This window comes from Nipponia nippon, unplaced genomic scaffold (genome assembly GCF_047370975.1).
Source record: "Nipponia nippon isolate SJK-2023a ecotype South Korea unplaced genomic scaffold, ASM4737097v1 scaffold_13, whole genome shotgun sequence".
In the NCBI taxonomy this organism is placed as follows: domain Eukaryota; kingdom Metazoa; phylum Chordata; class Aves; order Pelecaniformes; family Threskiornithidae; genus Nipponia; species Nipponia nippon.
The window spans coordinates 14990811-15018603 of NW_028262324.1; the positions used below are offsets into that span (position 1 = coordinate 14990811).

Genomic DNA, 27793 nt, shown 5'->3' on the forward strand with positions numbered 1-27793 from the left:
AAGAAATGCAAGGCCTCATGCTGGCTTCATGCAACAGCCCTCAGTAAAGCAGATCAGAGCGTGTAGGGCAGCGGTTGTCCTCCAAGGGGCAGCTTTATGGAAGGGGTGAACGCTGTTAGGTTTCCTTCTTCCCGTGGTCAGGGTTTCAGCTCCTTCCACACCAGTTTTGGAGGCTTTGCAGAGGCTTTGCACCCAGATGTTTCAGCATTTACCATCTGCTGGAAGTGATCAAGCTCAGAACACCAAGACATTGGCCATCCTCGCCTCGTCTATATAACATCCCATGGCAATTCCAAGTGTCAAAGCTGGTGCACATAAAACAGGCATTCCCATTTCAGTTAAACCCCATCTTAACTGGGGTTAAGACGGGATGGGATTCCCCGCTTCATCTCCCAGAGGTTTCTAGAGCATGTTTACATGGGGTTGGCTTTGAGGTCACCCTTTCCAGGCCCCCGTGTTGATGTGTCGCACCTCTCTGTGTGTTTGCCTGGCAGCACTGGTGGCCCAAGGCACCAAACAGGAGAAGATTTCATGAAATATTTAATGTGAGCAGGTTTCTCAGCTCATGCTCATGCTGTAAGCCTGGAGAGGGGAGATGAAGACAGAAATGATGGGACAGAAAGGCATGGGAAGAAGGAGGAGGGGAGTATTTTGAGGGCCTGCACTCAGCGCATGCTGCTCATACCTTTAAATTGGAGCCAGAGGTTTAAAAATAAACTTTGGAAGTGATAACAAGATGCCCAAGCCCTCCAGCCACCCGGCCAGCTGGGGACGGTGTCTGGTGTCACCCCTGATGGGACAGCAGCATGCCTTGTGCAAGGCGGGCTGCACCAGGCTGCACCCAAGGACCCACCATTGTGCTCGCACCGCCGGGACCTGCCCCCCGGGGTTTTGGTGTAGCCATAACCATTGGATGCCCGAGGTGATCCGAGGTAGCAATGCTGAAGGGACAATGCTTAAAGGCCTTTAAAACGGTCCCCGTCCACCCTGGGTGTGGGCGGCAGCACATGGCTCCAGGTGTGCCATGGGGATTCTCCTCCAGAAACCCCTTTCCCATCAAACGGCTGAGTTCTGGAGTCGAGACGGGGAAATCCCTCCACCCTGCAGCAGCCATGCCCCATTGCCAGGCTTTGTAGGTATTCACACCTAAAACTCAGCTCTGCCATGGAAAGCCTCCGGAGCCGTGGGTGCCGAGACAGCTCCCACGTCAGCTCCCGGTGCCCACGTTCCCCTGGGAGCGCAGCAGAACAGCTTCTCATTTTAATCACTTTTTAATAACAGCTGGACATCACGTGTTCATGGGGTGAAATCCATCCTCTGGTGGTAACTCACTGGCCTTAATAACTCTCCATCCTTTATTAAAATACCACATACGAGCAGCAGACGTTGCTAAGGCTCAGCATTTAGACTGGAAAGCAATGCAGAGGTGTCCCCAGGGTGCGAGGCGCCGGGGCCATCGGGGCAGCCCCGGAGGAGCTGGGCCACCCCCGGCGGCATTACCTGACCCCGTCAGTGGCACCTTAAGCTGTGAATCCTGTTGCAACGACGCAGGGAAGCAAAATCTCTGCGTGTGGCATAAATCCCCGATGAGCTGGGAGCCCCACACAACCCAGGGACTCACCCACCACCTTTCACCCTCCAGCCGGCCTCGGTGGGTGCTGGTACAGAGATCAGCCTGGCAGGCTGGGCTGATTTTTAATCCCTTTCCTTAAGAAACCACAACACACACATACCCTCTATGCAGCTTGCAGGCTCTTGGCCCAAATTCAGCCAGAGAGGTGGTGGTCTCAGAGATAAAATTATCAGAAACTCATCCCTGCGGGATGCAGCTCCTCCAGCACCCTCCGACGCTGCTCCCTCGTCCCACCTCTCTGAGCTCAGCAGCACCCCAGGGGTTATAAGACGCCCTTGGGTGCACATCCCCAGGTCAAACACAGCAGGTCCTCCCCTAAACTCGGATTTCCTCTGAAGATTTTCACTCCTGCACTGCTCTTCACCTTTCCCACTGTCATTTTAATATTGCTACTCTATTTCTTCCTGCTCTCCGAGATGCTGCTGGCAGCAAGGAGGCTGTGGAGGATAAAACTGCTCGGTCCGAGCCGCTGTCCATCCGGGAAGCAGCCAGAACAGACATTTCCATGCTCTGAAATCCTTTTTAACTCTAGGGGAGGAGAAAAACACCACTTCAAATGCATCTCTTTAGGGACACCCTGACATTTCTGACGTCTGGATGTAACATCTGCGAGGGCTGCAAGAAGATGATCCTGTAAATCTCCGCAGGTGCCGAGGAGGGGACAGGCCCTGATCTAGGTCAAGCCCAAGTGAGATGAGACGCCTCCGCCCTGTGGTTTAATGCTGTTTGCAGGATGCTAGGGAGCTCCTGGACTGCACTGGCTTTACAGCAAGGAAGCCTGGTGCCGTATCAAGCTACAACAGATTGATGTGTTTGTTTTGGCAGCCGTGCACATCTCCGAGTTACGAAAAGTCTGCATTAATTCTGGGGATGGCTTTTCTTACTAAACCACAGCCACTGAGCGAAAAGAGCCCTGGCTGCTCATATCTTCTGATCTCTTTAGTCGAAGGGCTGTTAATGGAGATACCTGGCTTAACAGCACAAGATTTGGATGCATCCAGAGGGAGAAATAAGTATCAGGGAACTTAATGAGAAAATTTGTTGGTGAACCAACCCCCACCAAAGCCCAAGGATTTATACTGGCGAGGACTTTGTTTGCATTTGTTTTGAATTCACTGAATGGCAGTGCAATCTCCCGCGATTCCACAAAGGAGATGCTGGTCTCAGAGTTTTCTATAGAGAGATGGATCCTGCTCAGCACCGCTGCTGGGTTCTGCAAGACGATTTTCCAGTTTGCCCAGAGGAATAGATGGGCCAAAAGTCAGGAACTCGTGGGACCAAGTTCACCTAAAGCTTCTGGATTACAGCAAGCAGCGGTAGTCTCTCTTCACTGCTTTTTCCAAATTGGAGACACCCCTTTTGCATAGGCAAATGAGGCAGTTTGTGACTTTCTACCTAATTCTCTCCACAATTTGCATTTTTTTAGATCAGAGTCAGAATTCTGGGGGGAATTTTTGGGAAATCAGCCCTGGATGCCTGCACCCCTTGGCACAAACTGCAGATGAGGAGAGCAGAGCTGCCTCCATCACCCCGGGGACAGCGGTGCATGCCCCAATCTGATTTTGGTTTATTCTCCTGCCAAGGTGGCACTTGGGTCTCTTTGCTGCAGATATCCCAGAAAGGCAGAGCACAATTTCCAGCCAACAGGTAAAATACGCTGCTTATGTTGTGCTTAAGGAAAATCACCCCTGGCATGTCCAGGACATCCCCTTTTCCAGTTTAAACCTGTGCAGGCAGAGGAAGGTGCCCAGGCGTCTGTGTCGGTCGTCAACATGGGTTTGGTTTTGCAGCCACTCTTGCTTTTACCTCAGTGTGGCTGCAAAGGCTCTGGGCAGAGGGCTGAGGATGCCCCTAATACAGTGTCTGGGGTGAACATTTTGGATGTTTTTTATCCATAGGTGGCAGCAGCTGCCTGCGCCGGGCGGACGCGGCCCGAATTCCAAACCTGGCACTGAGCAACGCAGCCGGGAAAATGCAGCGCGGGAGGAGTAGGAGGGCAGAGCCTGAGCACGGGTCGTGCCTGCTCCCTCCTCTGCAGCGAGACCTCCTCAACAGAGGGGGAATTAAGCAAAACTCTCAGCGGTGCAGGATCAGGCCCTGTAGCACTATAAGAGATCTCAAGTCTGCATTTCTGCTGTGCTGGGATTGAGCGCAGCCTTCTTACCCGGGAGGAAAAATTGATGCATGCTCCGGTGCAGGGTGGTGGGGAAGGGGCTGCTGGGTGACTTTCTCACCATTGACCAAACTCCTGAAGCCACTGGGATGTCACATCCCCAGAGGGAATCTGGCAGCAGCATTAACCCTCACTGGCTGGGCATTGGGGTGCCCCATCATCCCCCAGCATTAGCCAGCACCCATCTGGGACGTCCCGCCAGGGCTGGCAGTGTCCCGAGGCAGCTCCGCAGCCTTTGCTGGCTTCCAGGTGTTTCTGTCAAGTACAAAATGTGACATGAAAGGCAATTTCCCAACGGCACACACAACCAGCAGATAACAAAAGCCTGTTGCCAGCTGTAACATGGAGCCCAGGGACACAGATTTTAAAAAAACAAAAAAGGAAAACACAGAAACCTTCCTCAAAAGTAAACTGTAAGGAGAGTCGCAGTCAACTCAGAGGCTCTAATTAGAGGAAAATCAAAGAGAAAATCTATCCAAATCTTGTCGTCTGCTTGCTTTTAAAACAACTGATTCTTGATCAATACAAATGAAATTTATCCCCCTCTCTTCAACACACCCAGGACAGGCTTCGTCCTGGGAAACCAGACTGGATGCTCCACCAATCCCCCCGGCTGCTCTGTCCCACCGGCGCTGCTCCCGCTGCATCACTAAGGCAAAGTGGATCTGGCTTTGGGATGAAGAGCAGAGCAAGTCACGTTCTGCTGGAGGCTGCAGTTCCTGCAGGCGGGAGGCTGGTCCCCGCCGAACCAGCGAAGCCCCGATTCATCCCCCACTGCTATGGGCGCAGCTTCGCGCCCTCGCTGCTATCTGCTTAATGAGCTGATCCTCTAAAAAGCAGCCCCAAACGTGGGTGTGAGTGGTGTTGCTGCACAAAGGGCCTAGGAAGTGTTCGTTCACCTCTGCTCTATCATTAATTAAAGCAATTAGCCTGCTCAGGCTCGGTGGGGTACAAAGCCATCCTGTACCCGCTGGGAAGAATATACTCTGTTATAAAATATACTCTCTATATCAATATACTCTTATTGCTCTGTAGATTACTAGAGGGAGTTAGGGTGCAGGGATACATGTCTCAGGAAGGATTTGAGGAGGAACCTGAGCAATTATACCGGCTTCACTAAAACAAAAGTGACTTTTCAGATCTGAAGGACACAATTTTTAGTCTTTCTGTCTTTCCCTTCTGGGCCAGAAAAATTTTCTGAGCCTGTGCCCTAGAGCTCTCCGTGCTTCGCAGCTGGCGTGCCTGGGAGCGAATGCTGGCCTGGGGGTCCCAGGGACCCCGAAATCAAACCACTGATCCAACCTGATCATGAGGCACAAAAGCGAAGCCTAATGCTGGGCATGAAAACAGCCACGTGGATGTTTAAACTGCCTGTTGGGATTCATATATTCAAAGTCCATCACAGCCTTTAGCCAACTCCTTCCCTGGAAAGCGCTGAGTCAGTATCATCAATGGGGAAACTGAGGCACAGCTGGAGCAACTTGGTCTCGAGCTGGATCACGCATGCTCTTGTGTTGGTCCTTAAACCTCTGGGGCAGACTTTGAAAATAAACAATTTATTTACAGCCTTGTGGTGCCAAGGTTTTCCCTGAAGCTGTCCTGGATGATTTCCTGGGAGCGTGTCCCAGTGGTGATGGCAGCAGTATTGCCTCGGTGCGTGGGCCAGGCGGGGGGATCTGGGGACACGGGTCACCCGGAGCGTCCCCGTGCCGGGGGGTCTTGCCCTGCTGAGAAATACAGCCCCAGGGGCAGCTCGGCCCTTTTGCAGCCCCGTGATCTGCGTGGGGAGATCAACGTCCTCCTGGAGCGACCCAGCGCTGGCTCCCCTGAAGCTGGCTGCTTGCCCCAGTGCTTAACGAATAACTGGCTTAATAACAAAACCCACGGACTGGGGGAGGAATGAACCCCATTGCATGAAGACCTTGTGCAAGAAGCAGTCCAGGTTGGGAAATGGGCTCCCTCCTGTCTCCAAACCCTAAAATGGCTTAGAGCATCACCCCCAAAAACGCCGTTTCCCGCAGCTGCACCCAAACTGCAAGATTTTATTGCAAGCCCTCGGCATGCCTGGGCTGCCGCGCTCTGCTCTGAAGCATTACTGAATTAGGGAGAGAGAATAAATGAGTAACACTTTAGCTACAGCAAACATCAAACCGCTTTTGCGGAGATAACGCGGGGCTCTCGCCTCCCTCCAGAGCGCTCTTTGGACGCGTAAAAGCGGACTCCCTTTGTGTTCTCAACCGCATTTCCATTCCGCACAGAAAGCAATTTTCTGTCGCTTTCCTCAAGCGGACAGGGCATTGCCCTGGCTCTCCGGCACTCGTCCCTGCCATGCCGGCGGCTGATGTAACAGCATCTGCACAGCATTACACCGGTACCCAAATCCGGAGGCGTTGTACATCGGCGTCGGTTGGACTTTTCCCTCTAGAATAACGCCTTTTCCCCCCGGATCGATACAGCCCGGGCAGCTCCGAAACCCTTCAAGTCCATATTCATTAATTTGTTCATTTATACACTAATTTTAAAGCCTCCCCCCCCCCCGCTGAACCCCGAGGACGAGCGCGGCCGCCCCGCCGGTGCTCGGCGCTGCGCACACCCTGCCCGCGCAGGCCCCGCCCCTCAGCGGGGAAGGGGCGTGCCCTGCCGCGCCCCCCACCCCGATTGGCGGAGCGCCCCTAGGGGGCGTGGCCCGAGGGGATATAAGGGCGGGGCGGGGGGCGGGGCCGGCAGCGCCGCGGCTCAGGCCGTGCGGTGCTGAGCGGAGCGGACGCTGCCGCCGCCACCGAGCGGCCCCCGCGGCCCTAGTGCCCGCCCGCCGGACCCCGCCGCCGCCCAGCCCAGGTGCGCTGCGACCGGGCCTGCAGCCCCGGGTGGGGGGGTGAACGGAGCGGCCCGTAGGAATTTGAGGGAGGGGGGGTGTTGCTTTGGAAAGGGTGAACCGCAAGGCTGCAACGAGTCCCTTTGGGGTGAAACTTACCGGAGACAGCTCCATGCCTCAGTTTCTCCACTGCATTAACGGGGACTTCAGCGCTCGGAGGACATTTTGTAGCAGGACACCCAACAAGTGGGTGCATCGTTAGACCAGGGAAAGTCTCATCAAGAGCTGGGGAGGACCTGGACGCCCGGGTGACGGTGGGGCTCGGTGCCCTTCTGCAGGCCCAAGGGGCTGTGGCTTCTGCTGGCAGTTGGCACCTTTGCTTGCTCGAACAAGAAGGGATGAGACCACGGAGTATGGGAAGAGTCAGCATCTGAGCAGGGAGGTGCTTTGTACCAGGAGGAGAAAAACATTTCTCCAGCTCGGAACTGGGCACGTTGTGGGCCAGGGAGAGCAATCTTCTTGTCCGTGCTGGAAGCAGACGTTGCGGGGGGGGGACGGACGTGCTGTGCGTGAGGGTGCAGGGCAGGCAGGCAGGTTTGCCCCCAGCTCAGGGGCTGCGGAGGCGCTGCCGGGGACAGGCTGGGGCTGGAACCCCTTGCACGAAAACCCTCGGTATGCGCCCCGAGCAAAACACTCCTTCGCTACTTATGCAATCTCTGCCTGAGATTTCATAACTCCCAACTGTTGATACTGTGAGGGGAACTGGATTTCTGCACGGAAGCAAAACACCCATCTGGGGTTCAGGTGCAGACTTGCCAGGCCTGTGCTCTGTGCAAGCAGTCGTTTTCGAGGGAATTATTTTGGCTTTGCATGTAGCTCTGAGCCAGAGCTGTAGAGCTGCGGATTTAACCCATGCATGCACTATGGGCACTAGCCTCCGTGCCACTGTGAGGGTGTGCATGTCAAATCTCTTGAGAAATCACACTGGTACCATTTAAGCTCTTGCAGCTTTCTCGTGTGCAGGCGCAGGTGCGGCTCCGGGCGGGTGGGGGCTGCGGGGGCCGTGACGCGGCCCCTCTGCAGCGACAACCATCCCTCTGCTCGCAGGTTTTAGATCTGCACAAGAACCAAGATCGAGAACGATGGCATCCATCCCATCGAGCGGCTCGCTCATGGCAACGCACAACTACTACAGAAGTAAGGGCGCGCGTTCGGGGCTGGGGCGGGCTCGGGGCGGTGGGTGAGCGGGCCGGGTGCTCTGCCAGGCTCGAGGGGGCTGTGGCTCCAGCAGAGATGAAGCTGGGCTCCGGTGTGTGCTTTCGGCTGAAGCCCCACGAGAGCTGGCCGGCTCCGTGCTGTGAAAGGGGGGCAGCCAGCAGCCATCCCTCCTGCTGCTCGGACCCTCCTTTGGGCCACCGCAGCCCCTGCCCAGTTGTGGCAGCTGGAGATGGGTCTTGCAATCTCCTTCGCTTGTTATTAAGGTTGTAGGGGAGGGGAGGGGACGGCTTCAAATGCATCTTGTGCCATTGCTGTGGAAACGAGCTGCAAACCCAGTCTGGGCAATGGCAGCTACTGGTACATCTCTAGAGGAGAGACTTTCTGGTTTAATGGATTGACTAAACCAGAGGGAATTAAAGTATTCCCCTTGAGCTGAAACTAGTAACAGGCTTATAGCAGTTGGACTAAAACTGCATGGATAATGTGCAGGAATCTGCATCTTCTTGGCCTCAAGTCATCTGCAGAGGCCTCCCAAGTGTTGCATACAGATGCAAAGCCCTTAAATAATGGTCTTGGGGTTGCAAATGTTTTCCTACAGAGGTGCTCAGGTGCTTTTCTGCTACCTGCTCTTGGCCAACTTGTCATCTCGCCACTGTTTCCTTCTTAGTGGTTTTTATTGACTTGGCACTAAAGCTGGGCAAGTACTGGAGCGAGGTAGTGATGAGACTGAGCCGTGTCACCCCCGGGACGGCCACATCAAGGCTGTGCCCTGCTTTCCAGGGCACAACCGAGGGTCAGTGCTGGCTCTGATGGCCGTGATTTCTCCACAGGGCGCCTGAGCTCCACATCCAGCAACAGCTCCTGCGGCAGCTCGGAGTACTCTGGGGAGGTGATCCCCCACCCCCCGGGTAGGTGCCACCCGTCCCGGCTTGGGGCCGTGGGGGGACTCTGCTCCCGGCCCCTCCACTGCAAATCCTACTGGAGGTGACCCAGCCTCTCCTGTGGGATGTGTCCAGGGTGGTAGCAGGGCTGCCTGGGTTGTACTGACCCGGACTTTCCCTGGCACACACTGTCCCCCAGGTCTGCCCAAGTCCGACCCCGACCACTGGTGGGCCAGCTTCTTCTTCGGGAAGACGACTCACCCGGCCATGACGACCGTGTCAGAGTCCCCGGAGAAGTGAGTGCTTTCCTTGGACAAGGTGATGCGGGGAAGTGCCAGTGCAGCACCCAGGGCAGCGGGGGACATTCCTGCTGCGTCCCCCGAGGAGCATCCTGACCCGATGGGTCATGTCTTCATGCCTGGGGCACCGACTCCTTTGCGTTAGAAATAAATGCAGAGCGACAGCGCAAGGCCTTGCTGTCGGCCTGACCCTTTCTCTGCTCTGTCTTGCAGCTTGGGAGCGCTGCAGGTGATGACAGGACCGATGGCGTGTGGCTTGGTGCCGGCCCCAGGAGCAGGACGGAGGCGTCACGCCAGCGAGCCCAGCTTCGGGCCCTCGGCATGAGTGGGTCAGCGGCTGCTCTCCACGCTGGCGGGCACAGCCCCTTCCCCCCCATAGAGTAGGCAGGCTGCTGCAAGGCAAAGGTGCTGCTTTGTAATAAAAAAATGCAGCAAACCCCTGACAATTCCCACACCAGCTTTTTTACTCTTTCTTAATGCAACTACACGCTTTCTGCGCAGACTCGGTAACACGTTTTATTTACCTTGTACTTGTACAACGGCAACTAATAAAGTCAAGCAGCCTTTTAAAACGCTGCGGGTTGTTCTACATCTGGGGTGGGAGGGCAGAGCAGCACAGATGTTGGTGGGGCCGTACCGAGACACGGCGCAGAGTCCGACCGCAGCACTTCCAGCAGGGCCTGGTGACGGCGGATGGCACGGTCATGCCAGTGACTCACCCGTACGTGTGTGTTTTGCATGTGACCAGGATCAGGCTTAGCTGCAGCGATGCTGCAAATGCCTCCCCCACCCTTTCTTCCTTACTTGGCTGCACAGCCTGTCCCTGTTGGCACTGAACTTGTTGCTGCCCTGCCCTGCTCCGGTGCCTCCTGGGGTAGGAGCAAGTGCCAGGGCCTGAGCCGGGTCTGCTTAGGGCTGGGGGAAGGACTTGGGTGCAGAGTGAGCCCTCTGTACCGAGGGGAGAGAGAAGGCTTGCTCAGGGCTTGCGTTTCGTGGGTCTGATGTCAGGCTGGAGCGCATGGTGTGGATGGCAGCTTGGGGGTGCACTGGGCTGGGGAGCCCTAAGTGGCGTGTTGGATGATTTTTGCCTTGAATTAGTCAACTTGGCTGTTTGGCCCATCTGTGATCTGCCTGATAGCTGGATAGAGCTCCTCGATAAAGCACTGAGCCTGCAGGTGCCTGCATGCAAGGGGGGCAAGGTCTCTGCTCCTGCTGGAGGCAAACAAAACCCTGGCAGGGGCGGATTTAAAGATGCTGAATCTTCCCGCTCCGGTCTGCTTTCAGCCCCAGCATGGGATATGGGATGGTGCCTGCGTGCACCAGGTGCTGCAGCCCCGATGGCAGCCGGGGGCCGTGGGACCCCTGAGTGGTGACTTTGTACCGCCGGCATCCCGCGCGGGCAGGGGCGAAGGGCAAAGCTGTGTGCAGGCAGCTCCCCGCTGCCTGGCCCAGGGAGCAGCCAGGCGGGAGGTGGCTGCTCTCGCTTTTTGTCCTCACTGCAGAGGCATCCAGCGTCGTTTCCAGCTTCGCTTCTTGTTGCTGGTAGGGAAAAATGTTGTGTGAGCTTTGCCCTGACCTCTGCATCTCCAGGCAGCAGTCCTTGTCATCAGGGCAGAGGGTCTGTGTCCCCCCTGTCCCTGGGAGAGGCCGGGACAGGACTGGGACCTCCGCTCCCCCTGTGTATGTGTGCATCCAAAGGGAATGGCTGCAGAGGGTTGCCCCGGGCCAGCAGCCTTGGGTGCACGGTTTGGGCCCCCAAAGCTGCCAACACCCTGCGGGTGATCTCCATGTCCGCAGCAGCACATCATCACCCCACGACTGATCTGACGTGGTTTCCAGCCGGGCAGCAAACTGCTGGTGCTGGCCACTGCTGCGGGGGCTGCACCTACGCACGTGTGGCTGTGTCTCACAGGAGGCACGTGGCAGCCTGTAAACTTCACAAAACACAGGAAAATCAAGGAAAAAAAAATATTCTTTCTGAGTAAGACAAGATGAGGCGTGCTGTCTGGCTGGAGAGCTGGGAAGGGTGGCTGTGGCACTGCTTCATACCAGCAAGCTTTGCTCAGGGGTCTTCGCATGCTGCAGCAAACCCCTTTGGCTGCCGCTCGCCCCGGGATGCCTTGGGGGAGCAGCGGGGTCTCATCTGCTGCTGGTTCCTAGCAGAAGCCCCAGATTTTGGAGAGACAAATATATTTTTCAAGCCTGCAGCCTTAGAAGCTGCAGATTAAAGTGTGGACACATAAAGGTAAAGTCAATATTGCCGTATTTGCTTGTTGGTCTCGCGATCGTGGAGGGTCAAACCCAGCAACTGTCCCCAGGTGAGGCTGTGGCAGAGCAAAGGCACAAATTCTGGCATCCCTGGTTTTCAGCTGGGCACTTTCTCTGGCCTGACCCAGCGCTGGGTGAGCTGCTCCGGCCGCCTGCTGCGATGCCACCAGCACATCAATGCTCCTCCATCCCACTTTTGGATGCTGCATGGGGGTTAAGCTCGTTCCCACGTTGCTGCAAGGCAGGTTGGATTTACAGCAGGGACCGCAGCATCCGTGAGTGGCTGCCCTGAGGCCAGCGGCTCCTTGTCCAGCAGAGCAAAACTGCCTGAAAAAGCCCTGATGAATTAAAGGGGATTTTTCTGAATGTCTGTAAAGTCTCACAGACTCAGGCTGCTGCTCTGCTGGAGGCCAAAAAAAGGGAAAAAAACAGGGAGAGCGTGGCCCGCCCGGACTGTGCTCCCGGGCAGCTTCATGGCATGGCCAGGAGCAAAGACCTCGGCAGCACCTCGGTCGCTTTGGGTGCCTGGTGTTTGCAGGGTCTTTCTTGCCCCGTTGAGGCACTCAGCCGTGTTTAGGAAAAGCATCTGACAGCCAAGCACGTTTATTTTTGTGGTCTTTTCATCCCCACTGCTGTTGCCAGCTGATTGCCCGTGTCTTGGGTCATCGGGCTGCCCGCTGCGATGGGGCAGCAAGGGGTTCGTTGGGCAACAGACGTGAGGCAAGCAAAGGGGCTCTTTATATACCATACCCCTCCCTAAGCATCCCCCTTTCCATTGGGCTTGCTATCGGAGGGGCAAGCACCCACCTCCCGTGGCACCAGCCCCCACGGGGGACGGACGTCCCCTCCTCTGCTGCCCTGCCGCTGCCTCATGCCGCTGGACGAGACGCCGTGTTTTGACTGTTGATTAACTCACGTATTTGGGCAAAAAAATAGCCGGTGCTTTCCATTCCCTCTCGGCCCTTGCAGTGGCCCTCGTGCCACCCCGCTGCCCTTGGAGGAGATCTCACCGCAGCCCTGGCGTGAGAAATATTTCCTTTCGTTGCCTGCTTCTTGCTGCTTGGGGAATTTGGTTTTTTTTTCCTCCAGCAGCTTTGCTTCCCCTTCACCCTCCAAAGGCCAACGTGGGACCTTAAAAATAGAAACAAACTGTGCAGCTCAAACACATCGCATGAGCCTGACGCTGTTTTCAAATGCCACTTGGTCAAGTTGAAGCTGCAAGTGGGACACGTGCCAGGCTGAAACCAGAGCAGGCAAATGTCTTTAACAACAGTATTTGCAATGCCCACCCCAGAGAGGTTTGGAAAGGATTGGGGTCCCAGCAGCTCTGCCTTTGTGGGATGGATTTCGAGAAGAGCCCAGTCCCTGTAGCAACCCTGATTTTAGGGGAGCTGCAGTGCCCAGCCCAGGCTGAGATCCTGGGAGAAGGTGAGAAAATCTGGGCTCCCCCCCCCATCCCCAACTCTGTCTACTTTTAGAAAGCAAGTAATGACTCAGAGAAATGCCAAACCCCAGCAGACCGTGCTGGAGGGCAAACCCAAGCAGCAGATCGGCTTTTAATGCAGCTGCAGAGGAGGAAGGCAAAGCTGCTGTGGGCAGCGCCACGTCCCCGTGTCCCCCCTCCACACCACCCACCATGGCATCACTGCAGCAGAGCGAGCCGCTTTGGGGCCACGCGTGTGATGGGGCTGGTGCAGGCAGCAGGGCTGCCTGCAGCCCTGCCAGCCCCGCCGGCTTCTTGAGGGACCCCGGCCATCCACCACTGCTCCCCACGCCAGCCCCACCGCCATGGGCACCCCACGCACACCCTTCTCCTGCTTAATTTTTAGCTCCATCTGGTGGCAGCCAGACCTGCAAATTTAATCTCTTTATTGCTGCAACAGCCCTGCCGTGCCCGCACCCCAAGCGTGCCAGCCCTTTCTTGGCATGCACTAAGTCCATCACCAGCCGGACACGGCTTCGGTCTTTAGTTTCTCGTAGGAGGGGACCTGGGCTGTGCATACGTGTGCTCTCTGCTTGGGTGTTTGATCAGGCTGCAAAATGCTTTGCAAGATGAGGGTTTCCTCTTGCAACCATGTGCAAACACCATGGCAAACCCAACCTGTTGCTTTTTCCAGCTGTGAACACTCAAACCTGGAGCTGCCACCTTCCCGGGGCACAGCCACAGCACCCAAGGGCTCAGCAGCCGCCTCGCCCTTGCTTGAGCTTCAGAGGAAGCGTGGCCTGATCACAATTTATCACACATCTAAACCACATTCCCACCTCCCCTTTCCAGGCCCCTCGTGCACAGAGACTTGCTCAATTAACAGCCAGACTTGTTTCTGCTATTTTGCACAGCACGGATGCTGCTCAGACAGGGAGAGTATTGCATAAACTTTATTAACTTTATATAGTCCAACCCTGCTGTTGTTTCAGTCCTACCGGTCCCCCCATCTCCTGCGAACAGGCAAAATGGGCTTGTCAGGAGGAAACCTAAATCCAGGCAGCCCCAGCTGCCTTTCACCCATGGCACATGCTCCCCACCACCGGTGCCCCGAGTGTGTCAGTGCTCGAGCAGCCCCGCTCGGGCCAGCCCGAGGCTGCCTGCACCAGCCCCAGGCCTTGGCACTGCTCCCGGGGCTGCTTTCAGCGAGTCCTTCCACTGCTGCCAAGGCCAGCCCAGCCTCTGAGAGCGTGCACAGCAGGGGGGAAAGGTGCTTGGCCAGAGCAAACACTCCCCTCAGCTCACGGGGGGCAAGAGGCTCAAGGTCCTGCTGCCTTGCTGTAGCCCAGGACCAGCGAGAGGGGCTCGGCGAGGAGCTGGGGGTGGTGGGAGCATCTCTTGGCTTTGCACCATGGCTCTGCTGAAGAGCAAAACAGGGTGAAGCAATGTTTTACCGAGTGCTGCCTGCACCTGGGCTAAGCAGGCGTTAAGTATTTGAACCCAGATATACATTTTTCTCAGAATAACCACATGATGGTGAGCAAGAGAAGGAACCAGAGTGGAGCAGCCCAGGCAGGAGCTGCCTGTGAGGGGCCTCGGGGGGAGCAGGGCTGCTGCCTGGGAAAGGGCTGGCACAGGCACATGGTTTAATGCACACCTGGATGAACAGAGGCCAAAAAGACCCCAAGATGGTTATATCTGTGGTTGCAAGCGTGGGACTGGTTGCAAACCATTGCTTCCTGGGAAGGGAGGGGAGCAGCATGGAGAGGGCTGAGCATCCAGCGATGCCCTGCAAGGACTCACGTGGATGGATGCACACACATTTATTGATAAATACACCGGACACACACTACAAGAAAAATCAAGCGGAGCCACAACTGAACACAAACTGCAAACCTTCACGTTGGCGTGGGGAGCGGCAGGGACCTCCCACCCTACTGGCTGAATGAAGATGTAAACTCTGGGTGATGCCTTCACTACCACGGGGCTTTTCCAGACTGCTACACAGCCAAGCGCTGGCAATGAGTTCTCTACAACTCATTGCCTTTTCCCTTGGCCACTTCCCTGAATCCTGACCGAGAGGGACCATGGGCTGGTTTTGGGGGAGATGTGCTTTCCTTGGAGCCCTGTCACAGGGCAAACCAGAAGGAAGGAGCTTCTTGGCAAGAGCTGGCCTGGAGGGACTTGTGCGGGAAGGATGGTGGAAGGGGTCCCTCAGGAGAGGGAGCTGAGCAGCCGTCTGTAGATGAAGCCCAGCTTCTCCCGCAGGGCCAGGAAGGTAGGACGCTCCTCCGTGTTGCCGCTCCAGCACTCCAGCATGATGCTGTAGATCTCGGGAGGGCAGGAGCTGGGCCGGGGAAGGCGGTAGCCCCTGGTGATTTGCCTTACGGTTTCTTGGTTTGTCATTCCTGCAAGGAAGGAGAAGATGGCCCTGAATCTAATGTCCCCAAAGGATGCCCTGAAGGTACACCTGCAGTGGGCCAAGAGTCAACTGGCGCTGCTGTGAAATGGTGTCTTTCTGCCACAGAGAGAGGCTGTGGGAGATCATCCAGTCCATACCACCTTCCTGCCCCCAGCTCCTGCACCCACTCTGCAAGCACTGAAATGCCCTCTAAGCAATTCCCAAAGTGGACAATAACTTGCTCATGCTCTAGGAGCTGCTTCCACATCCCTCGTGGAAGGGACAATATAACAACTCGTGACATGTTGGCTTCTGGGGACCATGGGCAAGCTGCCCGGCACGTGGTCAGAGCAGCGCTGGAGGGGGCTGGCAGCCCTACCTTCGTACGGGATCTGTCCATATGTGAAGACTTCATAGAGCAGAATCCCGTAGGACCAGACATCGGACTTGAGGGAGTAGGTGCGGTAGTTGGCTGCCTCCGGGGCTGTCCACTTCACCGGGATTTTGGTGCTGCTGCTGGTGGAATAAATGTCATCCTGAAAAGCAATGGGAGATGGGTCATGAGGGATGGTATGATGAACCCAGCTGCTGCTTTTAGGGCTTTGGTGGGGCTGTGGGCTGGGAAAGGGGCTGGCAGGGGAACGGCAGCAGCATGGGGCAGTTTGGTGGTCTGGGATAATGGGAGGGACCACAGGATCCCACTGACCAACCTTGAGAAGCCGGGCAAGTCCAAAATCGGCGATTTTGCAGGTGAGTTCCTCTCCCACCAGGATGTTTCTGGCCGCCAGGTCCCGGTGGACAATGTGCTTCTCCTCCAGGTACCTCATCCCATCCGCCACTTGGCAGGCGATGTTGAGCAGGTGGGAGGTGTCCAGGGACTTCCCTTCAGGACCTGTTAACCCAGACGATCCAAGTGTTGGGCGCAGTCTAGCAACATCTGTTTTGGGTGTTCTGGTTTGGAAGGAGACCCTGTGCCAGCAACGTGGGACCAGGGGAACATGTAAAACCTCAAATTGGAGGTCCTGCCTAACTGTCCTGGTTGTGCCATGTGGGAAGTTCAGCACAGCCATGTGCTCCTCAAGAACGGGACTGGGGTGAGCTCTGAAGAGCACCCTGCACTGCAAGGAGGACACAGATGTCTGTGGCTCGTTCAAAGCTAAAGGTGACTTTCTACCATGCAGATCTCCAGCTGAGCCTTTCAACCCATCCTACCTGCAAGCTCCAGCTCCTCTGGCACCAAACGCTGCTGGAGCCCCAACCAAAAATGAGGTCAGTGCAGGGGAGGAGGGGGGTGTACCCAGTAGAAAAACAGGTCTTGGTGGGAGCTGTTTGTCTTGTTTCCCTTCAAGACAGATTACTGGGTCAGGAAAAGAAAGGCCAAGAAAAATAAACTGATGGCCAGGTAATGAGTGGACCGCAGCCAGTGACCAGCTCTGCAGGTGAACAAAACCATGCTGCTGGGCCCAGGGGGAGGTTTGGCCATTTCATTCTTAACAAAGGCAGAGCTGCCCAAGCACAGCAGAAGGGTTTCTGTCCACTGATGGGAGCTAGCAGCCCATGGTGGGTGAAGAAGGAGGGATGAATGTTCCTACCAGCACAGTTGGGCTCCCAGGGAGTGATAGGGTCCCAACCCACATGGACACAAAAAGGATCACGCCAGACTGTGTCTTTGGCTCTTGCGTGACCCCAAGACCACTTCCACCAAGTGCCCTTGGATTGTTCTGCATTACCACTGACCTAAGCAGGGTGGAAACCAGGCTGCCTCTCTCTTAGGGTCCTCACTTGGGTTCGTAGGGCCATTCCAGGGCATGAAAAGCACCTGCAGAGCAGCACTGCCCCAGGAGCCCACTCCCCATGGTGCCGGCACCGGTACTCACTGTTGAGGTAGCTGTGGAGGTTGCCTTTCCGCATAAGCTCAGTGATGATGTACACGGGCTCATCCAGCGAGCAGACGGCGTGCAGCTGGATCAGTTTCTCATGCCTCAGGCGCTTCAGGTTCTGAATCTCCTTGGTGAAGTCTTCTGCCTTCATGTCAGCTGGGGGAGAAAGCCAACACAGCCGTTGTGAGCTACTTTCTCACGTGGACATTGGGAGCTCAGCACCTCCAACTGGGACGAGGACCTTTTTCCTCCTCACAGCCCACCCCTGCTCTCAAAGTTCGTGTCTGCACACCCTGTGTCTCAGATCCAAACAGCCACAAGAAGTTTTCCACAGGGCTTTGGATCCCATTTTCAGGATCATAGTCCCATCAGGACTTGATTTATCACAAACCCATTGGACTTGACTTGATGTGACTTATCACAAACCTACTGGATGGAGTCATTTTATAAAGGTGAAGCCCAAGCTGGGTACACAGAAGTAGTCCAGTGACTACTTGCCAGGTCTTACCACAGTTTGCTTGGTAAGACAGACACAGTGACCAAGAGGACTAGGAAACTAAAAGGGGTGAACGATGTGGCAGTGAATGAGAGACCCAGTAGGCCAGTGTTAACACCTGCTTCTCCACCTACCTTTTATGATCTTGATGGCCACCGGCACTGTGTTCCTCCACAGTCCTTCCCACACCTCTCCAAAGTAGCCCTCGCCCAGCTTCCTCCGCAGGGTGAACTCCCAGCGCGGACGTTCCCAGCTGTCCCTCTCAGGGGGGGTCTGTGAAACGGGCATTGATGCTTGGACCAGCCGGACGGGCAGGACCTGCTGGTGGAGCCTGCACCACCTCTTGGTGCCCACCAAGGCCCCGTGGCCACAGAGGAGTGAGCAGGACATGGTGCTCCACCACCTGCATTGCACTGGTGTTGCAGCCTGTGCATTGCTTTTCCCTCTGCGAAATGTTCATTGGGGGGCACAAAGCCCATGGGGATCCCCTGCATTACCTCTGCTGGGAGGCAATGTGTGCAAGGGGGGAGATTTTTGGACACTACATGAAATATCAGGAATTCAAGTCATAATTCACTCCTCATCAGACCTCAAAGGTGGCTTTTCTCCATTTCCACCAATAAACAAAAATGAATAAATGAATATTATTGCATATTATGGCTGATTTAGACTTTCAGCTCATTAAGCATTTCTTTTATCTTACACCTTTCCATTTCACTCCAAATTATTCACATGTTTAATTGTTATTTCTAAGTCATAATCGGTGTATGGAATTCTAATCAGGAAATGAGTTGGAAATTTGGGATGAATACTCTAATGGGATTTATGAGTGCCACGCTAATTGGCATGAAAACTGTATAAAAGTAATGTGGTCTTATTATACTCTAGGAAAAAAAAATCAGAAGCGCACGTATTTCCAGCTTCAGTATCAAAGGGATTTGTAACAACGCAGTTTCTAGCCTTTGATGTGGAGAAGACGTTTCAGAAAAGCCTAGGCATTTTGGCCGGTCAAAAATACATATAAATGCCATGCCCTGGCTTTAACACAGCTGATAAAAAGTGATGCTGGCAGCTATCCTAATGGTGTATTTTAAATTTAGCTTAACAAAGCTCAAATCCCAAATGGATAGACTAATTATTTCTATTTTTCCCTAACTTCTACTTCCTTTTTTCCACCCTGGACATCTTTGGGACCTTGGCCAAGCTGCGCCATTGGCGTACGCACCGCGGGGCTGCAGGGCTGCAGCAAGGGGCTCTGGATGACCTTCCAGTGCTCGGTGTAGAAGGCGAGGAGCTCCTCCATGTCAGGGAAGGGATGGCCCTTCTGTATGTAGAGGCTGCCCCCAGGGCTCTTGCAGATTCGGAAGTGGCTGACCTTCATGTGGTTGCGTACTGCGGGGAAGCCCAGGCGGGCGAAAACTCAGCTCGTGCAATCACCGGCTCCTTCCCACCTCCCTGCTGGCTCTCACCCTCTCTCCTTTCCAGGCACTGGGTCTATTAATTCACCCTAAAGCAACCCAACTCGCCCCTGGGGTATTACATCCCACTCCCTATCACCCCCTTTGTGCCCACCTCCTGGCTCAGAAAACTCCTGTGTGGGGGCTTGTTTGGACTGGAGAGATGATGCTTTATTAGCAGGGATAATCCCCCACGCAAACGAACTGCTCGGAGAGTGACAGAGTTCATGGCTGCTCGAGGTGGATAAACCAGTAGCGGCTGGACCTCTTGCAGGCATGCCGCAGCCCGGGGGGCCGGTGGGCGGGATGCGGGGCTTGCCGTGAATGCCTCAAGGTTGTTTTTATGTGGATTGGACCAGATCGTACCAGCGCTGCCTGGTGCGAAACTCCCTAAGTTCAGATTTCTGGACAAGGGAGCAGCCCAGGCCCCGGCTACCTGGAGTGGGGGTGTATTTTTAGACAACCCTCAGATGATAAAAGCCGCTGGAATGAAATCCTGGGAGTTAACACTACGAAGCCATCATTAAGCCGCTGTGAATTGTTTATGGCTTTCATACCCCAGACGGGAGCAATGTACTTTCCTTTGCCACAGTAATTCAGCAATCCATACCTGCATCTATTAGCTTTCCCCATTCTTTTAGAAAGCAGTCAATTCACTTTAACAAGATGCTGTAAAGCGCTTTAAACTTATTTCCGTGTTTTTCACGCCGTGCTGACCGAGCCAGGAACTGCCCCTAAGGAACAGCCTGGTTCCTTATTTTCTCTGGATAATTGCCACAAAATTACCTGAGAGAGAGTACTCGCCCTTGCTGCTCTCGCTGTCCCGGACGAGGAAGGAGCCGTGCTGGTTGGGAGGCGAGAGGAGGAGCTGCTCGGCTTCGTTCCGGCTGATCTTGCTGAAGTACCAGCTGGGGGGCAGAGCGGAGGGGTCAGTGCGGTGCAAGGTGATGGTGCACGGACAGGGCCGCATCCACCCCAGGGGCTCCTGCACCCCCAGGGAGCAGCTCCCTCCCACCCTTTGCTCACCCCAGCAGCCACCAAGCGAGCGGCACGGCGGCCAGCCCACGGCTCAGAGCCTGTAAACGCGGCTGCCATGCACACCGTTGCCAGCCTGCATTGGGGCTGCTTCACTGGATTGGTTTTGCACGCACGTGTTGCATTTTATTCTAACTTTGCTGACTGCAAACCATTTCCTCCAGCAGTGTCTTGTCACCTCTGTATCAACCTGGCCAGGTCTCTGCTCTGTCCCAAAATCAGGAGGTTTACGCCCGTGGCTCAGTGCAGCGGGGAGGTGAGCACCTGGGCTGACAGCACCGGCCACCTGGGGCTGCGTGGAAGATGCTCTGGGGGGGTTGCACCCACACGTTTTGCCACGAGAGCAAAACTTTGCACTTCTTGACCTCCAGCTCAGGGACACAACCAGCTCTCAGAGCCCATGAGCATCAGAGAAATCATGATCACATCAATGAAAACATCACTGGGAATTGCCCTTTGCTGCTTCAGACGTGGCAGTGCTGTCAGGGACCTCAGCAGCACCGAGCCAGGAGGGAGGAACCAGCCAAATCCATCTTCTGTGCTCAAGCAGCGCCGAGATTTGTCACCAAATCTCCAGCAAGAAAAGGCAGGTTGCCTGGCTGGGTCCCGACTCGGTGGGACACACAGGAGCGTGGGGAAGAGGCTGCTTCATCCAGCCCAATACAGCCAGGACGTGAGAAGCTGAAGGTTTCATCATTAACTGGGATTGCCAGCGTCTGAGAAGCCATGCAGGAAATTATACGTGATGGGGTTACACAGCTGAACAAATTACCACCCAGCTCTGACCTGCGGCTCCGCAGAGTCTGCGTGCTCGCAGCTCACTCCGGCTTGCTCCGGCTGCAAAGCCGCGCACGTTCGCTGCCTCCCGCACCACGGCATCCCCCTCGCCTCCGTCTTGGGGATGGGCTGGACACGAACTGCGCACGGGTTGTGCACACACACACATGCACACGCACACGCACGCTCAGCTGTAGCCTCCCAGCTGTTTTGTGTGCTGGGACTAAAGCAGCGAGCCGACCTCGTGGTCCTCACCGGTGTGGTCCCAGCACGCTCCAAACCAAACTGGATTTGCCTTTCTCCAAAGCACAGGCAGGGAGGCGAGTGAGGGAGGGTCTCTCCCATCCCACTGGCTGCAATCACTGCCCCTGCACTTCAGGGCCCCTTCCCAGGCTCCCCCTGCTCCTCTCCTTTACCCCTGCTCCCGGGCAGTGGAAGGCGAGTGCCGGGGGAGTCTGCAGGGCGATTACACCCTCCCTGTCTGCACGCTCGCCGTCGCTCAGCATGACTCAGGGCCTGGCACAGAGGGAGCAGCAGTTTCTCGGGGCGCTTTGCCTGGCGTGTCGGGACCAGGCTGCCTTACGCAATGATGAGCCTGGGCTTTCCCCAGCTGAGACAGGGCTGAGACATCAACCCGAGCTCCACGTCAGGTGGGAGAGGCACCGACAGGGAGGGAGCCCTTGGCCCCGGATGAGCAGGAGCCGGAGGGCAGCAGCAGCAGTGGCACGGCTTGGCCCTACAGGGCTCCGGGCTTCCCGGCAGGTCCCAACCCAAACTGCTTCTCCCCACGCTCCCAGCTTTTTGGAGCTGGCAGGGCTCAGGCAGAAGCTTCCCCAGCTCCCTCTCTGCCTGCTGCCTTCTCTTTAATGCGGGGCAAGAGGGAGAGGAACCAGAACAAGCAGGAGCCCGTTTATTTGGCACTGTAACTGCACCCGTGCACACCGCGGCATCGCGTCCCAGCCCAGAGCCACCTCATCCTGTGCGAGAGTGATGCGCCCAGGAAGAGGGACCAGCATCTCTGCCCCCCCAGCACATCCCCCAGCCGGGATGCAGTGAACGCCTCCACCCGGCTGCTGCGAGCTGCAGGAGCTTCATGGGGAGAGAAGGTCCCCTCTCAGTCCCACCACCGCTGATGGCAAAAGCAGGGGACGAGGAGCTCGTGCTCCCCGCCGTCGCAGAGGGTGAGCGCTGCCTTTCCCTGGGCAGGGACACGCTACCCTGGTCCAGCCTCCACCCCGCTACGGGTCCAGAGCATGCGATACTTACGGCCGGTGAGCGGAGGTGCTCTGGCTGAGGTTGGCCACGTACGCAGCAGGAACGTACCCCATGGCCGGCTCCCCCAGCAGCCGCCGGGCTAAGACATATTCTCCTTCTTCTCTGAGGACACGCAGTTTGTCCCCTGCGCTTACACTCAGTTCCTCTGCGCTCCGGGCTGTGAAAGCGTATAAAGCGATAAAGAGAGAGGACTTGGGGATGAAGGAAATGGAGTTCGGCTCCGAGTGCAGCGAAACAGAATCGGAACCAAGATACCCCAGCGAGCAGCTCTCCGGCACAGAGCGGGGACGGAGCTTGTTCCAGAAGGATGTCAGGAAGGACAAACGCTTCCGGACAAACTGCTCCATCCCCAGCGGATGCGGTGGATGCGGTGGTCTATGCCACTGCACTTCTTGAGGCTGGAGGAAGGGGCGATCCCGGGCTCATGCTGCTGGCCGGGCGGCTCATGCTGCCGTCCCGCGTCCCTCACACGCGTCTGGGCGCTCGCCGGTCCTTCCCGGCGAACTTCCTATTTCTGAAAGTGAAACTGGTTGATCTGGTGGGACGAGTCTGCAGGTGGGATGAGTCTGCAGGCAGGAGTCCCACGCTCAGACCCGCGGGCACATCTGGGAGCCGGGCACAGCTGGAGCCAGGCTCGCCGCTCTTGAAGAAGGAGAACAATTTTTTTTTTTTAATTATTATTTCAAAGTGTGCTCTCCTGCTTGTTACTAGAGCACCGGTAAACACAGCTCGCTGTTCTTCAAGCAGCTCTTGTGACAAGTGGCTGACTCCAGTTAATAGTTTTGATCTCACTTGTGTGGGAGGGTGTTTTTTTTTTTCCATAGGAAAATAATTGCATCCACAAATGTGTGAATTAAGAATTAAGGAAATAACCTTAGAAGAGATCTGAAGTGGTTTGGATATTTGCTGGGTGGATATTGTGGGGTTTATAACACAAGATGCTTTTTCCTTCCGGTCTGCAATGACCTCCCGGGGTTACTCCGCTAAAGCATTTGCCTCCTCCCATTAATTCCCCATTGCAGAGGATCTCTAGGGAATCCACTTCCCAGATCCACCAGGATCCAGTGCTCGCTCAGCCTCCGGCAGGGATGAGTACCCCTCAGCATCAGGAGATCCTCATCTGGTGCAGGGTCTGGATCAGCCCCAGGTGCCTGCATGGCATCCGGAGCCGAGCCCCGGCACCCAACCCCCGGCTCCTGCCGCCGTCAGCACACCCACGCTCCTCACAGTCCCGGTCACACTCGGATGCAGACACGCTACAAGCCCCTTGCCAAACCCCAGCAACCACAGACATCGGCCAAAGGATGGAGATTTCCACCTCGCATCTTGCACATACCCTTTAAGCCGCCTGCTCACTGCTCCAGTGAGAAATCCCAACTCCAGCCCCCCAGCCCCCACCTGGGTTTTGTCACTTAACTGTTCCATCTAATTAGTGGGAGTTTTGTGCCTGGCAACTCCGCTCCTGGCCTTGAGCCCATTATCTTGATCTTCCTCTGCTTGTAATTGGTGTGGGTAGCTCATTTTGGGTGTACAGTTGGATTTTGAAAGAGGCTGCTTAAAAAAAAGGATAAAGGAAACTTTACTGTAGGGATCTAGGCTGCAGACTGCAACCGTATGGTGTATGAAGAACAAACTGGACCCTTCTGTGGGTCAACAGCTCTGGGCTTGCTGTGTCCTGCGTCCTGGGAGTCCCATGACACCCAATCAACCTGCAAAAGCTGGATTTCAATATCTGGGTTTGGGGGTCAGTTCTTTCCCCACCCTCTCCCAGGCAGAGAAGCCCAGGGCAGAAGTACACAACGCTCCGTGAGCGTGCTCTGCGCGTTGCTGCACAGATGAGAACTAGAAAAAAAAAAGGGATTCTTTAATAAAATATTCTGCTCCCTGCTTACCAAAGTAGCACCTGAATATATGGGTAACTCCCCCGAGATCTTCCCCCGCCTGCCCAGCACACAGCCTCGCTCGCGGTGGCAGGCAGGGATGTGTCATTTCTCTGTGTATTTTTCCCACTTCAAGCATGGGGAGGGGAACAGAGGATGGAGCGCAGAAGGGTTTGCAACGCGTGGGGAAGGGCCATCCCCTCTGCTGTCCTTCTGCGGTGCTTCTGACAAGTCTGCTCCTCACCTCACGCTCCATCAGGAGGAAAATGGGCTGCTTGGTTATGCATTTAGAGATTATCTGATTAGCTCAAGCACCGAACGTTTATGCCTTACTGTTTTGAATGCGGACTTGGTAAACTTGTGGTTTGCAGAAGGAGACTGGAGACTGATTTACCTTTATTGACCTTTGGCAGATTAGATTCTCTAGTGGTACAAGCGATAGACAAGTGCAGTTGATTTATAACACACAAGGCTTTGGATCTTGATTTGCACCTAAATGAAAGAGTACTTCAAAATGACAAACATCCCTGAGGACTAAATACTGCCTCTGAGCTGAACTTACCAGACATGCATAGCACACACTCATCACTGCAAACCTGTGTCTGCACAGGACACGCACGCACAGCTCAGAGTCCCACGCCAGGAAACAGCTGATAAATCACAACCTTTTTCTAGTATCTTTTTTATTTTCCTATTAAGTTCCAGGAGCATCCCTGCTGCTGTGAATCCCTTTGGTACTATAAAACATCTAAAAAATAAGGGCGGGGTGGGAGGAGAAGAAAAGAACAAGCACGTTCACAAAAGTTTCTGGTCCTTGCACTGTGGGAAGGAAGATGGGAGGACATAGGAAAAGCGAGAAAGATAAGGAAGGCACAGATACCTAATGGATCAAGTATTTTCTCTTTAGTCCCTGTGACCAGCTTACGAGGATGTACTAAAAACCAATCTGTCCACAGATCTGGGGCTGTGGTGGATACACAGGGACTTTAGTTCTAGCACCACTAAAAAGCACCTCCAAAGAGCAACAAAACCAGAAGACCTGTTCAGTAGAGCTGGTTACATAGTCCTGGTTTAGCCGCAGAGCACCTGGGAGCAATAAACACAAACAGCACTTTGCATTCATCCATGTCAAACACTGCACATCGTGTTCTCCTGTACCAATTGACAGAAACCAGCAGCTCCCCTCCACTAACAAGAGCGCCCATTATATCTAATTATCTGAGGTTCTGTTCCAGATCCTGTTACGTTTACACTCAAAATACATCTTCCAGCAAAGAGCCTTTTGGGGGAAAGAAAAAAAAAGGGAGAAACATAAATCCAATTAATCCCCCAAAGGGGCAGAAAGTTCTAGAATATGGGTCATGCCAAGGAAAATGTTTTTGAGCACTGGGCACGTAACGGTAGGTCACTCGCAGGGTCACATAACCGAGGATGCGCCACTCGTTACCCAACGACCGCCAAAGCCCAGCGGCTGATCTTGGCGTTGCGGGCGGCCGTGGTCTGCTGCGTCTGGCATCCCGTCCTGAAGCACCCAAACAGCCGGGAGACTTCCCCGGGCCCTGGGTTCACCTCCTCGCTGCTGGCAGGGACTGCAAGCCCAGCCCAAACAGGGCTTGCCAGGGCCCCGAGGTTCCTCTTGCTCTTTCTGTTGGCATGAGAAGATGGCTGGGGGGGTTGTTTGGGGTTTCATGGGGTTTTTTTGTTTGCTTGTTTGTTTGTTTTTCAGATTTCTCCAGATGCTTCCTGGCACCACAGTGTGTTTGAGAAAGGTTTTGCCTCTTAATGAATTGTTTCGGCTGGGTGCCCATGGGCCATGTCAGACAAGGAGTGGTGGATGGTGACAGCATTGCATGGGAAGAGGAGAAGAGCAGAACGGTGGCACTAAAGCAGCTTCAATTATTCTCCATTTGCTGGGGAGCAAGGAAGAAAGTGGCATCTCAGCAGACTGCTGGTCTGTCACCATCAAAAAGGGCAGAGCCCATCCCCAGAAGCAAACTGTCCAGGGGCTGAGGGGCTCGTAGGCAGTCAGTGCAGAGGGTTCAATACAGGCAGAAATACAGTCGTTCTGGGACAGGGAGTGGTAGAGGAGGTGTGAGAGGAGGCAGAGCATCGTGGGGTCTTGTAGCTGCTCTTTCTGAGCCCTGTAGGGGTGGGTTGGACTGGCTGGTGGAGAGCAGGAGTGCACGTCACAGGGCACCTGAAACGGCACAGGAAAGCAGAAAAACTCTATGGGAGGCAGCTGGAGGCAGAGCGAGCTGTTTGCAAAGGGCCTGGCAGGTCTGGGGCACGCGTGATTGCAGCATGAAAATAGCAACAGCCCTTTAAAGCCACAGAAATACTTCTCAGGGACCCTGTAAACCCTAGAGTGCTCTTCAAGGATCTGCAAATGATGGCAAGGAAAAGCCAACTCACGCGTCACACTGCAATCTATGTCAAATTTCTAATGGGGATCGCTGTTCGACTGGAAAATCTATAAGGACCATCACACCAAATCAGACTGGAAAATAGTGTGGCCCGTCTACAGGCTTCCCCTTCTGCTTTCTGCTGAGATTATCAGCACAGAGCAGCCTTTGCTTACCCTCTCCTGTAATCTGACTTCCAGAGGATGCTCATTCTAGTACAGATTGCCTGGCAGAACAAGACTTCTGCATAACTCCTCTGCTCCTGTCCCTGGCGTAATCATTTGCAACACATAAAAACCATTAAACACCTCCTCCAGACCGGCAGGTGCCAGCGAGTTGTTCATTCTCTCTTTCAAGGCTGCAGGGATCTCCATGGAAAGGGGGCTAAGGGAGCCCAGGCTGTGCTCTCTGTGCCCCTAAACAGAGGGGACCAGAGGCCTTGTGGCTTTCTGCCAGCACCCTGCCACAGCTGAGCAGCAGCAGGAGTCCCCAGGCTGGCAGGCGCTGGCAGTGACTTTAAACATGCACTTGAACATCCTCACTCCCGTGGCTCGAGCTGAGCAAACAGAGGACTGGTGCCTTCAGAAGAGAGGTGCGCAATGACTCAGATGTTGAGGGGGAAATCTCTGCCAATATGTAAGCAAATGATGGATTGCTCCATCTGCCCAGATGTCCCTGTTACTCCAAGGAGGAACCAGTCCAACTACTCCATCACTGCGCTTTGTGACATCTCTCCCCACAAAGGTCCTTTGGAGGCTGTTGGATTTGGGGTTGGGATATTAAGTGTTGCTAGAAGAAACCTACCCAGAATCCCAGGAGAATAGGCCTGAGAGACCTCACCCAGTCCACTTAGTCCATCCTATACTTATGTCTTTCCCCATCTTTGCCAAACCAGTTCTTAAAAGACCTCCAGGAACGGATACACCACAACGTCCCCAGACAGCCCATTCCAGTGAGTCACTAATCATTACTGGTAGAAATGAGTGTCTAACCTGCTGCATTTAAGCCTATTACCTCTTGTCCCATTCATTGCCGGACTGCTCCATTCCTTTCTGCAACAGTCTCTTCTGTATGTGAAGACTGCTCAGGTGTCCCACCGCACGCTCGGCAGCACTGCATTGATCCACCTCTTGGACCCCAGCCCAGAACAAACACACTGACCTTATACAAACAGTCAACATGGTCATCTTTTCCTCCGTTTGTCTCCAGTCTTCTTCCCCTGTCCATGCGTGCTGGCGTTCCTGTGGTGCCACCTCAGCTGGCTCTCTAGTGAATTCACCTGGTGGGGATGAGAAAACAGCAGCTCTAAGACGAGTCTGAACTTTTGCACAGACAATCTTTAACCTGTCCCAAATACAGGAAGAAAGTGCTGGCTCGAGTAACCTTCACTGAGGCTCAAGCCGTCCAGCTGTAGAGGTCTGAGCTCACAGAGCTCAGTTTTATCCCTTCTCTCCCTACTCTACCTCTTCTCTACCTGCCT

General features: G+C 55.0%; 3 protein-coding genes across 6 annotated transcripts in view; 1 reads left to right on the top strand and 2 right to left on the bottom strand.

Moving 5' to 3' along the window:
- Window positions 1–6514: 6514 nt before the first annotated feature.
- On the top strand, window positions 6515–9594 carry PPDPF (pancreatic progenitor cell differentiation and proliferation factor). Its single transcript, XM_087749852.1, has 5 exons — window positions 6515–6644; window positions 7729–7818; window positions 8670–8747; window positions 8920–9016; window positions 9233–9594. The coding sequence occupies exons 2-5, from the start codon at window positions 7764–7766 to the stop codon at window positions 9342–9344; spliced, it is 342 nt and encodes a 113-aa protein (XP_087605978.1). The 5' UTR covers window positions 6515–6644; window positions 7729–7763; the 3' UTR covers window positions 9345–9594.
- A 4561-nt stretch (window positions 9595–14155) lies between these two features.
- SRMS (src-related kinase lacking C-terminal regulatory tyrosine and N-terminal myristylation sites) lies at window positions 14156–22504 on the bottom strand. Of its 3 annotated transcripts, none has more exons than XM_087749603.1 (9): window positions 22023–22504; window positions 19731–19852; window positions 18713–18879; window positions 17622–17760; window positions 16989–17147; window positions 16429–16461; window positions 15822–16045; window positions 15491–15647; window positions 14156–15118 (listed from the first exon to the last, which is right to left on the bottom strand). In XM_087749603.1, exons 1-9 carry the CDS (start codon window positions 22376–22378, stop codon window positions 14925–14927), a joined length of 1551 nt encoding a protein of 516 aa, XP_087605729.1. In that variant the 5' UTR covers window positions 22379–22504; the 3' UTR covers window positions 14156–14924. The 3 variants fall into 3 exon arrangements, with proteins under 3 accessions (XP_087605729.1, XP_087605728.1, XP_009471679.1); XM_087749602.1 differs by lacking the exon at window positions 16429–16461 and having other exon boundaries at window positions 15822–16003; window positions 22023–22188; window positions 22287–22401; XM_009473404.2 differs by lacking the exon at window positions 16429–16461 and having other exon boundaries at window positions 15822–16003.
- Window positions 22505–24356: 1852 nt separating this feature from the next.
- The window catches only part of PCMTD2 (protein-L-isoaspartate (D-aspartate) O-methyltransferase domain containing 2), a 63327-nt gene continuing 59890 nt past the window's right edge, over window positions 24357–27793 (bottom strand). The window contains exons 17-18 of one of the 2 annotated variants that reach the window (XM_087749885.1): window positions 27475–27592; window positions 24357–26108 (exon numbers count right to left, since the gene is read on the bottom strand). In XM_087749885.1, the coding sequence (XP_087606011.1) occupies window positions 27497–27592 (96 nt within the window). In that variant the 3' untranslated portion in view covers window positions 24357–26108; window positions 27475–27496. The remainder of the gene's footprint in view (window positions 26109–27474; window positions 27593–27793) is intronic. The other variant, XM_087749889.1, reaches the window with a different exon arrangement.